The sequence below is a fragment of the Peromyscus eremicus genome, chromosome 3 (assembly GCF_949786415.1).
Source record: "Peromyscus eremicus chromosome 3, PerEre_H2_v1, whole genome shotgun sequence".
Taxonomy (NCBI): domain Eukaryota; kingdom Metazoa; phylum Chordata; class Mammalia; order Rodentia; family Cricetidae; genus Peromyscus; species Peromyscus eremicus.
The window spans coordinates 30,765,801-30,783,661 of record NC_081418.1 but is presented as its reverse complement, the minus strand read 5'-3'; the positions used below and the strand labels follow the sequence as shown (position 1 = coordinate 30,783,661).

Here is a 17,861-nt window from a genome sequence, read left to right as displayed (position 1 = left end):
AAATCAATAGTGGTGATAATTATACAGCTATGTGGATTTACAAAATTCCATTGAACTATTGTTTAAAATGTTGAAAATGGTAAACATACTATGAATATTTTATTGAAATTTAAAGAGACAACTTGATGATTTGTACTTTAATTCATTTGGAATTCTCAAAGAGATTATATCTAAAAGGAAGATTTGTGTCCCATGAAGCTTACAGACTAGAGCTAAGGGTTCCAAAGACACACCCAATGAACACATCTGAAAAGACAGGGTTCACACAAATAAAAGGATTTTATTGACACATGATATTCTATTACAGTAATAAATATAGTACATTCTTCTAAGGCTTAGTTTGCAGTTCAGAAGCTGATGTGCCCATAACTGGACCATCCTGACTTTTGGTACCATCTTTTCAAAGCTGCATTAAAATGGAACATGTGTTGTCTGAGAACCACACACATGTACAAGATTTGCATCAGGCCCTATGCTTCACACCATGAAGGTGACTGGTCCTTATCATCCTTATCCTCCTCACTCCCCTTTTTAAAAAATAGCTAATGCCATAAAAATTCAACATTTCAAATATAAAAATTATTTTATACAAATATAATTCATTATGTAATCATTCTTAAAATACAGCACTGTAATATATGAGTTTGAAACATTATTACTAAAATAAATACTTCCCAGAGAAAATTTCATTCACATCACAAATTATAAAACAGAGCATATAAAAGTAATTCATGATTAAGTCTTTTTCAGTGTCTCCCCTACAACTGTGTGGAGACAGTATGCAGTACACACAGCTAGCTGAGAGCACATGAACACCCTGCACATTTCCATGAGCATCTACCCACACTACTCCTGGGCCTGGCACTGTGCTGCATTAGTTTGCACTAACATGAGTCTCCTTTACTTCAGAAGTCTTAAAGATCTGTTGCTTTCTGGGAATGAATATACATGTGTCAATTTCCACATTATGGAAATTATCCTGGCCCCTTCATGGGACTGTAACAGTTCTTTTCCTAGGTCAGGGACACATTGATGAAACGGATGTTTAGATGTGTAGGAGTAGGGCTGGGTGGTCTTAACCTTAATTCCCAAGATCTGGGAATGCTTATTACTGAAGGTAATTCGATCACCACATGTTGAGGGGGGCATCTTTCAACACCACCCAGTGCTTTCATACTATTCTAGCATTTGCTTGGAGTGGGACACACAGAATGTGTAGCAGGTAGTACAGCCATGTGTCTAAATACCTAGGATAGAAGAAAGGTGGGATACGGGCTATAGAAGCCACTGTTTCCAATTCTCATTACTTCATTCTATCTATAAGCATGATGACTTCAGTTCTTCAATAATGCAAATTAACCACTGCACTGAATAATAAGCTGAACAACTAACCTGGTTGGCATTTATAGCTGCCTTTCCAGCTATTCCTAGAGGGCAAATGTTTTCAGGAAAATACGGCTTGCAAAACACAAGTGGTCCATTGTCAGGTATCTGAAGTGACTTTCCAACAATCTGACTACTGCTAGAAAGCCAGTTACCCAGACCCAGATGAACACTCTCGATTTTTCTTCCAGAACAGTCTCTTAAAAAGCAGGGATGGGGACTTCACCCTGTTTTCGAAGGCACAGACAGTGGGGTTCTCCTCCTCCGAGTCCATGAGCAGAGGTCTCTCACGTCATCATTTTGCAATCATTTGTACTTCTTTCTAGAGTCTGATTTTCTATCTTTCCCTTTTTCCTCCTTCTTTGTTTTTCTGTGTGTATGTCCATTATATGTGTGTGTGTGTGTGTGTGTGTGTGTGTGTGTGTGCGCGCGCGCGCGCGCGCGTATGTGTGTGTTCATGTATGTATACGTGCAAGAGGATATCCTCAGGTATTGTCCCTCAGGTGCCTGGCCTGGAACTCTCTATGTGGGCTAGGATCACTTGTCGAAGAGCCCCAAGGATCCACCTGTCCCTGTGTCCCCAGCACTGGGGTTAGCAGCTTGGGGCATGCCTGGCTTTTTCATTTTACATGGATTCTGGGCATCGACTCAGGTCCACTGAGCTGCTTCTCCAGCATGCCAGCCACTAGAGACGGGTTTCTTGCACTTCTTCTTCTGTCTCCTCTTTCAGAGCAGTAATTTGTGGCCGAGGCTTCTGCCTGCTGGAGTGGCGGCTCTGGAAGAGCTTCACCTTTTCCGAGGAGCTAATGGCCTGCTGGAAGACACTCTTCTCACTCAGAAGTGCCTGAACTGAGTCATATTGCCACACGTTGCCCTCTTCTATGACCTAGGGAAAAGGCCATTAGTGAGACCTCATAGAGAGTGAAGATCAAGCCAGTGCAGGAACAGAAATGGACCTAGGCCCAAAGGAGAATAAAAGTCCAAAGAAAACACAGGACTCAGAGCCATGTATATCTACTTAATTTTCACATCTGTGAAATTAGCTGTGAAAGTAGCAATTGGAACTTTAAAAATTCATCTAATACCAGGTGTTACACTCTGTCAGGGAACTGTAGGGCAATTGAAGAGCTTTGAAAACCTAAATAATCCATAATCCATCTCTTACAGACTCTTAAGATGAGCTATGTACACAGCACCATAAACTTTGAACTTCTTCAAAACTGATCCTGGGGCCTAACAATTCCAAATTGGCTATGTATGACTAAGTATAATGCCTACAACGCATGCTAAAGTTTTGCAAGCTTGAGGCCAGAGACTAGAGAGCTTGACCCAGTCCCTGACTTTGACCACAGGAGAACAAGAGATGAATCTACTGTCTAGTTGCTTGCAGCTTAGTCATGACAATGGGAATAAAAATGCTTCCATAAGAAAAGCATTTACCTCCAGAACATTAAAAAGCCTTGGGAAAGTGAAAATGCTGTAGGATCCTTGACCTCCTTTGTGATTAAACAGGAAGGAATTTGTAAAGACGACCTGAAGGAGCTCTGACAACTGGGAAAGAAAATGAGAAGGTGGCTGACACGGACGCTAACCTGACTTCAGTAGTAATGAGGACGACGAAACAGGCTTCTCTCCTACTTCATTAAAATCACTACAGCAACACCCATTCCGTACCTTCCCCAGGGGAAGCTTAATTATGGAAAGAAACAGATTTCTTTCTTCAATAATACATTTTATGACTTGTTCCCCCAAAGAAAGACCTGAAAGCACAGATATCCAGTCCACGATGCCACTTGGTAATACGCTACCATTGGAGGTGTGCTAGATTTCAACATCGTGCATAGCTCAAGTCAAAGGAAGAAGACTCAAGCAGTCACACCAAGGAGAGCTGGAAGATGTGTGACATGTGGATGAAGGAAGGAGTACACGACTATAGTTTATAGTAACTGTTGTGCAAGATTGCTAACATAAATGGGGAATGAAACAGGGAAGACGTGTAAAAGACTCACCAAAAATCGCTGACAATCCAACATTGCCTCTATCCTGTGTTCACAGAGGATTACTGTGCAGTCACGGAAGGCGTGTTTTAAAGCTTTTCGAATTACTTGGTACGTTCTAGCAAAGCAAGAAAACACCACATAAAACATTACAGAGTAAGAATAATCTGCCTTTATCTTTGACAATATGCAGTGTCCTATAGATTTAGTACTTACTTAAAAAATACTTTTGGCATTATATTGATACTGAATTAACCACAGTCAGCTTTCTAACCAAGGGCTACATTCTAAGTATTTAATACATTAATAAGACAAATGTTAATAAGAAAATTTCATTAAAAAATGAAACTACATTTTTATGTAGATTCATCATCAGTTCTTTATTCTGTACTATTAATGTATTTATAATATAAACAGGATACAGAGGAAAACCATAAGAGTATGCACACATAAATAAATATTTCATCATATGTTGATGAGGTTGAAGAGTTTATATGAAATTCCAAACTCCAGTCAGGAGAGAAAACAGGGCTCTTATTGAATGAAATAAGTTCTTGTGCCCGTGCTAAACAGTGACTTCCTCCTGGACAATTGTTTGGTAGCCCCTCCTTGCAGGCATGGCAGCTGAATGGGAATTTGTATCAATATAAAGTAACAACATTCAATAACTCTACTCCTATTTTGTTATTACACAACAGAGTTTCTGGAACTCACTTGGGGTCCAGATGGGCACTAGGCTCATCAAGCAGTAAGACCCTGGCCTTACTGAGAACAGATCGGGCCAAGCACAATAATTGCTTGTGGCCATGGCTTAGCACATAACCCCCATCCACAAGGGTAAAGTTGAGCTGCCCAGGAAACTGCTCTATCACAGATTTGAGTCCAACCTGTAAAAAATAAAGAAAAACACTGTGCTTAGAAGGGGCACTTGGGATACCACAGAACTAAAATTACTCAAGAGGCTGACATTCTAAAAATACACATGAGTTTGCACAGATTAAATTTCACCCTCAGCTTCCAACTCCCACTTAGTTTCATTAAGCAAAAGTCTGTTTACAGTATTGGTAGCCCTAAGCTGATTGGAGGATTTCTTTCAGCCCCATACTTCATTCAGGAGTCATTCAGTGTGCACCTGTTAAGTGCCAAGTTCCCCAACAGACAGTGACACACAATGATACCTGCTTCCCGAAAGCTCTGGCTTGACAAAGATGTATATAATAATATATGATTAGAATGTGATTTAATATGTGCTTTAAAGATAATATGGCAAACGGTTCACAAGCAGAATGGTTAGAAGATATGACATGACATGATATAACATGTTTACCTTCTATCTGTAATAAGGGATGAGAAACATCATTAAAGAACCAGCTGGTGAAGTTTTAAAAATTAAATGACAGTTCAACAGTCATCTCCTTCACTTATAAAAACTGAGAAATTGATAAATTTCTCATGAAGTGCAAAATTAGTAAAAAATGGAAAACCACTAAAGTTTAAAGTTTCTTAGATGTCAGGGTAGAATACAGAGATTCATTTATAGTTAATGGTTTATATTTTTAAACTGCAATTTAAAAAGGTTTATAAAGTAAAAGATCAAAAAAATCTGTCAAGAATAAAGCATAATTATAGATGTCTTGGTGGTTATTCAAATACATGTGCATTATGTCTTCTTGCTAAGAACCACTGAAATGTAGATATGATTGTCTCTTGCCCTTCAGGAATCTGGAATTTAGTATGTGCAGGAAAGATATATAACCACATAACTCTAACATAGGCAGATTTAGATAATGGCCTTCAGAAAGATCTCATGATCTTAGAGAGGATTTCAGAAATGGCTCACACATCACAGTTTATGCCAGGCTCATATGTGTTAATTATGGATACTTCAAATAAGTGGCTGCTTAGAAGTACCTTTTATGTAAACATGTTAAGATTTAAAGGTGTCTGAGATGGTAGGGAATGTAGGCACATTAGACAGGAAGACTGTCCTGATGCATCCAAGGAGACTTAATATAACACTTCATCCCTTGTACATGAAGCTTCAACCCCAACTCCAACTTGCCTCCTGTCTCCAGAGTTTGGCTATTTACATAGTATTGATGTCTACCATTAAGCTAATGATTTAAAATGCCTATCTCTAGCCTAGAATTTCTCCCAGTTATTTCTGAAACCTTTCTCTTTGTCATTTATGGCATACTGAACCTTGTCTGGACTTTTGTCATCTCTTAAGCATCATACTGCAAGTATCAATGAGTAAATTGTCAATCTATCACAGAAACATTTAAGAGATCTCCCAAAAATGCAGATCTGAGGTTAGATTATTTCTCTGTGCTTTAAAGAAAATTGAAATTCACAGTAGCTGAATCATAGGACACAGGGGAGGTAGGAGGCTGAGAGTAGAGTGGCAAAGACCAAATTACCAAGGTCCTTTAAGCAATGTCCAACAGGTACCCTGTCCAGCAGGCAATAGATAGGCACAGGGAGGGTGGTAAGCAGAGGAGATGCAGCCTTTAGAAAGCTCTCCAGAGCTAGGCGGTAGTAGTGCACGCCTTTAATCCCAGCACTCGGGAGGAAGAGGCAGGCGGATCTCTGTGAGTTTGAGGCCTGCCTGGTCTACAGAGTGAGTTCCAGGAAAGGTACAAAGCTACACAGAGAAACCCTGTCTCGAAAAACCAAAAAAAAAAAAAAAAAAAAAAAAAAAAAGAAAGAAAGCTCTCCAGAGCTGCATAGGGGAGGGCACTGCCCTGAACCAGCCCAGGAAGGTTAGACTTTTGTCCCAGTGTGTTAGTAGGTTGACACACCCCAACGTGTCCCTGTTTGCATCCACCATAAAGGATTAAAGCCTAGGATTTATGCCTTTTAACCCACATGTCCTTTCTACTGCTGTAGGCTAGGGCTTGGTGCTTCTGTTTCTTTGTGGCCTCTTCAACAAAAAACTTGTCACTCTTACTCAAGCCATGGGACATTTAGTTTGGATCAGAAGCAACATCTTCATGATTCTACATTTAAAAGGAAGATCAGTGAAAAGATACATCTAAATATGGACTGATGGCCAAAATCTAGCCATGTGACTTTCTGTATTATATTGGAATCCAAAGCTATAAAACCTGCAGCTATTGCCAAGTCCCCATAAAATTTGCAGGAAAGCAGGATCATAAAATCATCTAAAATGGTAGAAGATATGGTTAAGACTTTGGATTTACTTTCTTTCCTAAGTTCTCTCTAGCACATTGTATTCTTACAATTCACTCTGTAAAATCACATCAAGGACCTTACAGCATGCCACTTGCAATTTAGTTAATGTTTTCTTTAAAAATCTTGAATTTGCTGGGTAATAAAGAAACCTTGATAATGAAAAACGGTTAATCTCAGTGCATTTTATTAGGGGGAGGTTAGGGTTGGTTACTCAAGGGGTTAGCATTTAGCACTCAGAGGCTTCAAAGTTCCTGGCAAGACCTGCTCTGGAGGAAGGCAGAAAAGGGAAACACGGCAAGAGAGCAGCAATGACCAAGGGGCAGGAAATACTGGAATGCCAGTATGACAAATCCAAAGCCCAAGGACTCAGGGATCTGGCTGAGTTGAGACTGTGGGATTTCCAGCTGCAAACTGATACTGGAATGAGTGAAGGCTTTGGGGGTTGTTGAGATGGAATAATATATTTTCATAAAGAACAAGGCATGACTTTGGAGAGGAATAAAGGAGGGAGGTCTAGGTCTACACATGTAAATCCTTCAGAAACTCACATTAAAATCTTAACACCCAAGGTAGTGTTAGTGAGAGATAAGACATCTGGGAAGTGATTAGGTCATGGGGTCTGAGTCTTCCATGGATGGGATTGGCCCTATAGTAAAAAGAGCCTCCAGAGATTTCATTCACCACTTCTACTGAGTGAGACACAGCAAGAAGTACGTCTGTGAACCGACAGGAAGTAGGGCCTCAGCAGACAACAAGTAGTGTCTCCTCCCTCTAGACTTCTCAGTCTGCAAAGTGAGAGATAAACACACCTTGTCTATGAACAGCCAAGTCTATGGAACTTTATTAAAGCAGCATGAACAGACTACACAGTAAGGCCCGACTGCCCTGAGAAGATGGATCTGTCTAATTCAAAACGTGAATGTGCTAGGTAAATTAGAGCACTGCGCTTACAAAGTATGTACACATCCACACACACATACACACTTATACACACACACAGGCAGATGTGTAAAACTGTATATCACCTATGGCAACCACACTTGTGTGTATGATCTGCCTCTTCAAAACTATTACATTTAGCATTCTTACCTCATCTGCAACTTCCCATATTTCTTCATCTCTCCATTTCCCATTGGGATCCAGGTTTTGTCTGAATGTTCCAGAAAAGATAAATACTTTCTATAACGATAAAGAAAATTAGAAAGTATGAATAACTTATACATCTTTTTATTTTTTCCTCTTTGTTCCAAAATATTTCAAGTAAGACATGAAACTAAACAAACATCTGTGTATTCACTATCTATTTTTCTTAAATTATAAGAAATTGCACTTTTATATCACTTTTAAAGTAAAATGTAGCAGTGTTTGAAATTCTTTTTGGACATTTTTTTTCTAATTTCAGTGTCTTTGGGATAAGGAAATTGAGGCCACTGTATATCGTGGAGAATGGAGTATTTTCTTTTACTTATATTCTTCATTATAAAAAAATGTAGAATCAGAAAAATTAAAAACAACACATGTATAAGTTAGAATTAAATTTCCATAACAAAGTCCTATTTGATGAATTAGTTCCCTAAGACACATCTCAACCATGTTAACACACAGAAATGTACTCAAGCACACATGCTCATTTAGTTTATAAATTTGTGCAGCGTCTTACTTAGATAAACAGAGAGAAACAGAAAACAGGACAACTTAGAAACTCCTAAATGATCACAGATCAGCCATTTGTTCAAAGGCATGTATGCCAGGGAAGAGGCAGATGCTCCAGGTGTGGAAACAGCCCTGCACGGCCATGGCTGAGATGCTCCAGGTGCAGTGCCACTTCCCCTTAGGTGGGCCATGCACTTATTTTAAAGTAAGTAATATTTTAAAAATAATATTTAGTCCTCTCTGTGCACACAGAAGACTGGCAAAATAATTTTGATGTTAACGTCTAAAATAACTTCCTTGCCTTTTCTTCTCCTGGTTGCCTCTCTGTAACTTTGAAAGAGCGATATATTCAGCTGAAGCACACAATAGGAATGTTTACTTTGGCCAAAAAGAATAATGCCATTATTCTGGAAGACTGAAAGGAGTGGACAAGATGTTTTATCTTCAAAACAGACAGTCACTAAAGGGAATGTGGCTTCCAAAGATGCCTTGGTAGTTTGGTTCTGGTTGGGTAGGTCTGGCTACAAACAAGAACTCAGTCTCTTTCATTTCCATGCTTTGTAAAACAAAGCAATTACATCCCACTTCCATTCTCCCTGCATCTCCATCTCAGAGCATGGCATCTTCATTTTTTCAGTCTAAGAACTGAGAGGCACTCCTGATTTACCTCACTCCTCAGCCTACCTAAATGAAATGAGCCATCAGTCATTTATTTTACCCCCAAACCATATGTCAAATCAATTAATTTCTCAATTTCTGTTCCTACTGAGTGGTCCACACCATCACTAGCTCTCTCTGTGTCACTGAAAGAGTTTCCTAATTGGTTTCTTTCTTTATACTCTTGCTTCTCTTACAATACACTCAAGTAATTCATGATAAATGGAAATGGGTCATTTCATTAATCTTTTAGAAAACTTTAACTGATTTTCCATTTCACTTAGGGTACACAGTCCTTTCAATGGCCACAAGATCTTATGGCCCCTTTCCACTTCATCCTAGTCTAACCACATAGACTTTCTTAACTTCTTCACATAACTTATTCTTCTCAACTAGAAATATCATCTTCCGTGAACTTCACATGGCAAGCTCCAGCTTTCATTTTCAAATCAAATTTCATTTCCTAGGGGCACTGTTCATTATCATCAAACCAAATAAGCTCCCCCAATTATTTCGTATATTTTCAATCCTTAAATAATACTAAGCTTAGGTGCTAGAGATGTTGCTCAGTTGGTAAAAATGCTTACTTAATTTGCAAGAAGCTTGGGTCTGATCCCACAAGCACATAAACTGGGCACAGTCACATGTGCCCATAATTCCAACACTCAGAAGGTAGAAAACAAGAAGATAAAGGTTTCAAGGTTACCTTCGTTACATGGGAAGCCAGAGGCCAATGCAGATTGCATGTCTCAAAGAAAACAACTATGATTATGTGCACATCTATGAGTGCTTGGTTTCCAATGTTCTTATCTCCCTGAAGACCATGTCTTTACTTTCTATTGTAGACACTAGCTTTGTATAAGTTCAAAAAAATGTTGCCCGAATGAGTGTGTTCATATGGAGAAGTAAAAGTACAAAATAATCACAATCAGAGTAAATGTTACTTTTCCTCAATTGTGAAGGTTAACTTCTATCAGCTACTGTCTGGCTAATAAAGGTGTGTGTGTGTGTGTGTGTGTGTGTGTGTGTGTGTGTGTGTATGTGTGTGTGTGTATGACAGAAAAAATATGTGTGTGTGACAGAGAGAGAGAAAGAGAGAAAGAGAGAGAGAGAGATCTACTAAATGTGACCCAACCTGCAAATATCCCAGTTCCTTAAAGTCTAACACTAGCAACCCATTGAACCTGTGAAGATTCCTCATAGCTGCTTCAGAAATAGAACGCCCAATTTTTATTCATAATAGTCTATAATATACATTTAGCTTATTAAATTTATGACATTTTAATTAATTTATTTTAAACATGCACATTCAAAGTTATGAAGGAAGTAAGTTTTCTTTTAGGAATCTAAAAGCTTTAGCTGTGGTAGATTTATTACAATTCAGAAATCTGGCAAGCCTTTTGTTCATAATCTCTTGTCTAGTAAGAGGTAATGAACTACACATTCAATTTTAAAGAAAAATGGACTGGACAAACTGGTTTGGTTAGAATTCAATTGTATGCAATCAATCAGACATTCCATTCCTGTAATTCAAAGAGAACCTGGCAGTTGCTCACTCTCGCGGTGCCAGCAGACGTCTTGCTTATGTTTCCTAAATGGTTTGAACACCCTACAAACCCCTCTGTATAACTGAAAGGTCCCTGGAGGTCAACCTAAGCTCTTTCTCTCTGGTTTACAAGTTCAACAGTCACAGCCCTGGGAAGTGGTATGGTTTGGCCAACATGGCACTCTCAGATCCATGCACCAAAGAAATGCACCTGGAACTTTCAATCACAGGGATCCCCTACTGGTCTTGTAAGAAACTACTCACTAATGAGAAAGTTAGGGCAAGCAAATATTTGATATTTATTTAATGTCATGTATGGTATAAAGGGCAATTCGTGAGACTCTAGGCAGAATAAAGAGATTGCCATTGTTCCCCCCATGACTAATCTCTTCCCTGATACTGACTCCTCCATTCCTCAATTCTGTGGAAGCAGCTGAACCTCCATGGACTTCTCATGACTGGTCTATCACTGTAACAGACACTATGCTTTAGTACTAGATGTCAAACAAGAACAAAAGGGCAATTCAGCTTATGTGACGACTGAACTTAATATAAAGTAAATAATGGGAGACGTGAATGTGGCCCAAATGCTTGGCGATATTAATGTGGTAGTTGAAGTTTCTTATCATTTCTGCAGCAGCTTCTGTACAGTAAAAACCCATCCATGATGAACCATCACAATTCTCAGGTTGCATTAGAATGCTTAAAATTAATTATTGTTTTGCTATAAAGAACATCCATCAGCTAAAAAATTATGAAGAATATACTTCTATTCAGAACTATTAACAGTTTATAACAAAGATAGATTGTTATACCCTCAGTGTGTATGCCATTTATTTAAGCATAGAAAAATGCATATAAGATAGTAGAAGTACAGTTTCCTGGAAATCCATTCAGTGAGTCATAACATTTTCTATACTACAAAGTTTTAGTATAGACCTTTTTAAAGACAGATAAAATGTTTTTCTTTTTTTATTAAATATTTTTATTGTGTAATTAACTTAATTTCACATATTGGCCACAGATTCCCCCGTCCTCCCTCCTCCCACCTCCCAGCCCTCCCTCCCAATCCACTCCCCATTCCCACTTTCTCCAAGGCAAGGTCTCCCCTGAGGAGTCAGCCCAGCCTGGTAGACTCAGTTGAGTCCCCTCCTCCCTGCACCAAGGCTGAGCAAAGTGTCCCAGCATAGGCCCTAGGCTCAAAAAAAAAAAACAGCCCATGCATCAAGGACAGGTCTCGGCTCTACTGCCTGGGGGCCTCCCAAATAGTTCAAGGTAATCAACTGTCTTACTTATCCAGTAGGCCTGGTCCAGTTTCATGGGGGCTTCTCAGCCATTGGTTCACAGTTCATGTGTTTCCACTAGTTTGGCTATTTGTCCCTGTGCTTTTTCCAATCATAGTCTCAATATCTCTCGCTCATACAATCCCTTCTCTCTCTCACCAATTGGACTCCTGGAGCTCCACCTGGGCTCGGCCATGGATCTCTGCATCTGCTTCCATCAGATACTGGATGAGAGTTCTATCATGACAGCCAGAGTGTTCGGCCATCCGATCACCAGAGCAGGTCAGCTCAGGCACTCTCTCGACCATTGCCAGTAATCTACAGTAGAGGTATCTTTGTGGATTCCTGGAGACCTCTCTAGCACTCTGCTTCTTCCTATTCCCATGGAGTCTTCAATTATCATAGTATCTCCCTCCCCATTTTCCCACTCTGCTCCTGATCCAGCTGGGACCTCCTGCTCCCCTAAGCTCTCTTTCCCCTGACCCTTGACCTCCATTACCCCCCTTAACCCCCAGTTTGCTCATGTATATCTCATCCATTTCTCTGTCATTGGGGAATCCCTGTGTCTTTCTTAGGGTCCTCTTTACTAGGTAGCCTCCCTGGAGTTGTGAGTTGCAGTCTGGTTATCCTTTGCTTTACATCTAGTATCCACTTATGAGTGAGTACATACCAATTAATAAATGGGACCTCTTGAAACTGAAAAGCTTTTGAAGGGCAAAGGACATGGTCAACAAGACAAAATGACAGCCTACAGAATGGGAAAAGATCTTCACCAACCCCACATCTGACAGAGGGCTGATATCCAGAACATAAAAAGAACTCAAGAAATTAGACATCAAAATACCCAACAGTCCAATTAAAAAATGGGCTATAGAGCCAAACAGAGAATTCTCAAGAGAAGAAGCTCAAATGGCTGAAAGACATTTAAGGAATTGCTCAACATCCTTAGTCATCAGGGAAATGCAAATCAAAACGACTCTGAGCTACCATCTTACACCTGCTAGTATGGTTAAGATCAAAAACACTGACGACAGCCTATGTTGGAGAGGATGTGGAGCAAGGGGAACACTACTCCACTATTGGTGGGAATGCAAACTTGTACAGCTGATGTGGATATCGCTCTGTATAAATAAAATGCTGATTGGCCAGTAGCCAGGCAGGAAGTATAGGTGGGACAAGCAGAGAAGAGGACTCTGGGAAGTGGAGGCTGAGGCAGGAGAGACACTGCCAGCCACCATGAGGAGAAGCAACATGTTAAGATACTGGTAAGCCACAAGCCACGTGGCAACTTATAGATTAATAGAAATGGGTTAATTTAAGATATAAGAACAGTTAGCAAGACACCTGCTACGGCCATACAGTTTGTAAGCAATATAAGCATTTGTGTGTTTATTTTATAAGTCAGCTGTCGGACTGCTGGGGCTTGGTGGGACCCGGAGAAAAAACCCCAGCTACATACAGCCACTTTGGAAATCAATACGGTGCTTTCTTAGAAAATTGGGAATCAACCTCCCTCAAGACCCAGCTATACCACTCTTGGGCATATACCCAAGGAATGCTCAATCACACCACAAGGACACATGCTTTCATAGCATTATTTGTAATAGCCAGAAGCTGGAAACAACCTAGATGCCCTTCAATGGAAGAATGGATAAATAAAATGTGGTACATATACACAATGGAGTAGTACTCAGCAGAGAAAAACAATGACATCATGAGGTTTGCAGGCAAATGGATGGAACTAGAAAAAATCATCCTGAGTGAGGTAACCCAGACTCAGAAAAAATGTTTTTTTCTAATTAAAGTATATAATCAAAGGTTTTGAATTTTAGGCTCAGAAATAGCTAAACTGTGTTGTATTTTTGAAAATAGGACACATCAGTTATTTTTATGCCCTCCCTTGAATTCTGCACTGTGTCCAACTATCTATATCAGTAAGTTCTAATTAATCACATCACAGTGTGATCATCTGAGGGTCCATCATGTATGTACCAATGCTCAATATACCTTCTCCAGGCCCTTCCTTACCCCAGGAGAATCAGTCCCTAGCTAATAAACCATGCCATGACTTCTCCTAATACTCCCTAACCTGTGATTGCCTCTGACACTTCTTTTTTTCCCTTCATATTGACCTGTCTTGTTCATAGTCTCCCTGCCTAGAACCCCATGTACGCAATCTTTCTAAACCTATAAACTTTATGACACTTTCTGACGTGTGTTCTTTACAACTTTGTGAAACTGTCTACACTTATTCATACTTATAGAACATACCTCAGTCCAATAACAGACAAAGGAGGCATGACTATTTTCTTCATAGAATTACAAATGATAATAATAGCCATCACATACAGAATAATGCTAAAGCAATGTGGATAGGAGGAATCTAAACACTTTTCATTTGGTTCTCACAAAAGTACAAGGAATTGTTATTAGCACTATACTCATTTTACAAATAAGGAGACTATGAAACAGAGAAATAAAACAAGTGGCCTAAGATTATACAGATTAGAGCCCAAACGCTGACAGAGCCACAAAAGTGAGACAGCAGCATTTAGTGATTCAGCATAGAACAATGTATTTTGAATTCCACTCATGCAAGGTGTTATGTTACACATCTTATACAGAGGGAAAAATTCAGAAGAAAATTGTTTTATTTAGTATTTCTATCATTCTTTTTGTAATTTTGCTACAAATTTTTTGATCATTGTTTTTAAATCTTACATTTTAACTAGAATATCTACAATGTGTTCAAATTCTAAGCATAACTTAAATGAACATGCAGATAATTTGAAAATAAGACCTATCAGAAGTACAAGGAGAAAGTCATAAACAAGGTTTGAGACCCCATCTGGGTGTGGACAGTGAAAGCAGAACATTTGCATTGGAGAAAAAAATCCTCAATTATTAAAGTCTGACTAGGAAACGGTTACATGTTTACTGCAGACAGACAGATAACAAGGAAAGAAAGAGAAGACAAACAGCAGGAAAGGAGGGACACTGATGTCCTGGAGGCAGTGACAGCAGCTCTGGGGTCTGGTCATTTATCACTGTCCACACAGGAGCCCAAAACTTGACAGACACCTCTGTTCAATTACTCATTTTCAGTTTCTCACTTTGGTCTCAGTTGTTCCTTTAATCTCTGCCATATGATAATGAGCATCATTTTGAGTTTCTCATTAGAAGTTTACAGGTTGGACTGGAACTCTGTGGCATAACAAGGACAAGTAGTATCTCTACATTTGATATAACTAAAAAGTCTGTAATATAGCTACAAGCACAAAGTTTAGTAATTTTATATGGTAAATTTTAAGCTGTCACCTGTTGCCCTAGCAATTTCATTGTTTATATCCGCACATGCTATCTGATAGCTTCCAAAGCAAAAGATTCCCCCACTCTGTCTGTGGTGAGAGTGATGAGTGGATGTTGGGTATTTTCAAACCATTAAGAAAAGGAGCCAGTGAGATGGCTCAGCGGATAAAAACATTTGCCATACAAGCCTCATGACCTGAATCCAAACTGCACATTCCATGGTGGGAGGAGAGAACAGATTCCTGAACGTTGTGCTCTGACCTCTGCAAGTGTTTCATATCGTGTATATAGTCACACATTCTCCTCTCCTCTCATACACATACCATGTACAGTAAAAAATAAATGAAAACAAAAAATAAAAGTTCTCGTCATTTACTCAGAAGAGCTTCCAGTCTTCCAAATTTGTAACTGAAGCTTTAAAACAATGCTTTTTCACTAATTTTCCTGCTTAACAAGGTCCACAGTTCGTGAACATTTTCATCTTGTTATTCTGATTGTTTAAGCCAATGAGATGCCAACTATGAGCTTCACTGTTTTCTCTTCTTGACTCAAAACTCAGAGCCAAAATAGAACAAATGGAAGAGGCTCTGCTTTGGAATGTATGAGACAGTCTGTCTTCCAGGCTGCAGGTATTCTGAGATTGCTTTCTAGATGCTAAACTGTAACAACAAAACAAACAAACAAAAACAAAACACCTGCTAGGAACTACTCAAACCACTGGCATCTTGGGACTCCACAGCTAATGTTTCAGGATCCCTTGTATGAGAGAGGGGATGTTGTTCACGTGTCCGAAAACCAATGAGCCAATGAGCCTAGCGTATTACACTAGCTCAAAGTAGAGTGATCTTCAGAAGCATGCCCTTGTAAGGAGAGTCACAAGAGAAAGGAAAAGATGTAAAAGGAAACAAAATTAGTTCTCCTTGGATATTCGGTTCTCTCTTGATTCTTTGTGTCTGTCTAAAAATCAAACTCCAGGAAAGGAAAAGCATGTTAGGAAAAGTAAAGTAGCCCTTAGTTTAGATGTCAAGTATGTGAGGACTTTGTCCTCTTCTCTTTCTTAGGTGTTTCCATGATGTTCAAAATGTGTCATTGAGACAATGTTAACCATGCCGGCAGATGTGCTTGAGACACTGAGCAAAACCACTCTATGGTCTTCATCAGCATTTCTGAAGGAGCCTCTGAGCACATTTTCCCCATGTTTTATGTAAACCTTGATGCTCTAAAAGAGCAGAAATGAAAAGAGGCAAGTGTGAAGATTCACACGCAGAAAGGCAAGACAGATTTCCCTAACTCCGGCCCGTTCTGTTGTCTTCTGGGTCTTGTTTCTGTAACTTCCTGAGCAGAACTAGCAAGGAGTAGAGAGCCCTTCTATTGAGTGGCAGGCACAATGAAGGGCAAGAGGAGTGACCTTTTAGAGTCGGCTTTTCTAGTGGGTAGCTATGTGTGAATAGGGACAAGAGGCAAAGATGTCACTACGTTCTTTAGAACTGGGAGCAGAAGACTTAGGGAAACTCCATGGCAGTGCTTCTCTGACAACCACACTGGCTTCCACTGTTCTCGGCATTTTTACTCGCCTAATTCTATCACCTCAGGAACCCTGCCTGTCTAATGTTTCTTTATCTTTAGACCGTTTGACAATCCCTTTTGTCTTTTTCAGGAAAAAATTATGTTTCCACAACTCCATCCAGGATGAAGCTTCTGGAGAAACGGCAAACTATAGAAATGAATTGAAAGCATCAGTTTGGCAGTTACAATATTTAGTGCCTCACCTCGTGAAAGGAGCAAATGTTCTGTGAAGACCATTTGTCAAGAATACAAGCATTTTCTTGGTCTAGATTTGCAGTTGGTCTACCTGGTAATGCTTCTGGCATGCTAATTTTGTGTTAAAAGTACAGGGGTGCTTAAAAGAACTGTCTTAGTGGAGTGGGTTCTGTGCTTAGCAGAACAAAAGGAGGAAAAGTATTGGAGAAAGGGCAAACAGCAGCCCCAACACTGCCAGTGTCTTCTGGCTTCAGTCTCAGTAAAGATCTCTTGGTTTGCATTTGGGTCACTCTGGCAACTGTTGCTGTTTCTCTTCTGTACAGGATGTCAGCTTGTGCAGTAACACACACAGAATGGCACTGAACAGTGAGATGACAGACCCTGTCTGACCCAAATCAAGGGTGGAAGTGTACAAGCTATAGATTAATCTGACATAGTTCTTCCTATTCCAACTCCAAAGGACAACCATTGCACTTTTGATTTCCAATTCCACTGTGTCACTCTTCCAAGAGCTCGTGATTTCAGAAGCATTTTTCACATCTTGCAAAGCATTTACCCATGGGCTTTTATCGCTCACTTGGAGCTCTGAAGACTGACACAGGACTATGAAACCAGTCACAAAAACGCCCCAGGCTGCTGCTACAGACTGTGCTTTAGAAAAAAAAAAAAGCACTACCGAAACATTTCAACAAATACACATCACACAGAATTCCAAACTTTGGGAGTTGCTTTTTATGCCTTATTGTACATTTTTCTTCCACAGCAGGAGAGATAACAGAACCCACCAAATATATTTTGCAGAGTGATAAGAATTTCTTAAGTACATCAAACAATGAGAAAAATGTTGTGTTTTTACATTTTTGTGCTCACCTGTGTTATTACTCCAAAAGCTTTCCTCCATTCTTGTAAGGTCACGGAGTTCCACGAGACGCCATCGATCTGTATATCACCTTGAACGTTCAACAAGCGTAAAAACGCCGATAGCAGAGTACTCTTCCCTGAGCCGGTTCTTCCTAAGAGGCCCACCTAAGGTGTAAGTGATGGGGTTACTCCTGAGACAAGGAGAGCACACTGCAG

General features: G+C 39.7%; 1 protein-coding gene and 1 long non-coding RNA gene across 2 annotated transcripts in view; both read right to left on the bottom strand.

Moving 5' to 3' along the window:
* Window positions 1-260: 260 nt before the first annotated feature.
* On the bottom strand, window positions 261-1,765 carry LOC131905702 (uncharacterized). The gene is made up of 2 exons (XR_009378021.1): window positions 1,393-1,765; window positions 261-406 (listed from the first exon to the last, which is right to left on the bottom strand). It is a non-coding gene; the product is annotated as an uncharacterized LOC131905702 (long non-coding RNA).
* Window positions 1,766-1,832: 67 nt separating this feature from the next.
* Cftr (CF transmembrane conductance regulator) overlaps window positions 1,833-17,861 on the bottom strand; it is a 146,612-nt gene continuing 130,583 nt past the window's right edge. The window contains exons 24-28 of the mRNA XM_059257413.1: window positions 17,655-17,810; window positions 7,665-7,754; window positions 4,095-4,267; window positions 3,393-3,498; window positions 1,833-2,269 (exon numbers count right to left, since the gene is read on the bottom strand). Of these exons, the coding sequence (XP_059113396.1) occupies window positions 2,069-2,269; window positions 3,393-3,498; window positions 4,095-4,267; window positions 7,665-7,754; window positions 17,655-17,810 (726 nt within the window). The 3' untranslated portion in view covers window positions 1,833-2,068. The remainder of the gene's footprint in view (window positions 2,270-3,392; window positions 3,499-4,094; window positions 4,268-7,664; window positions 7,755-17,654; window positions 17,811-17,861) is intronic.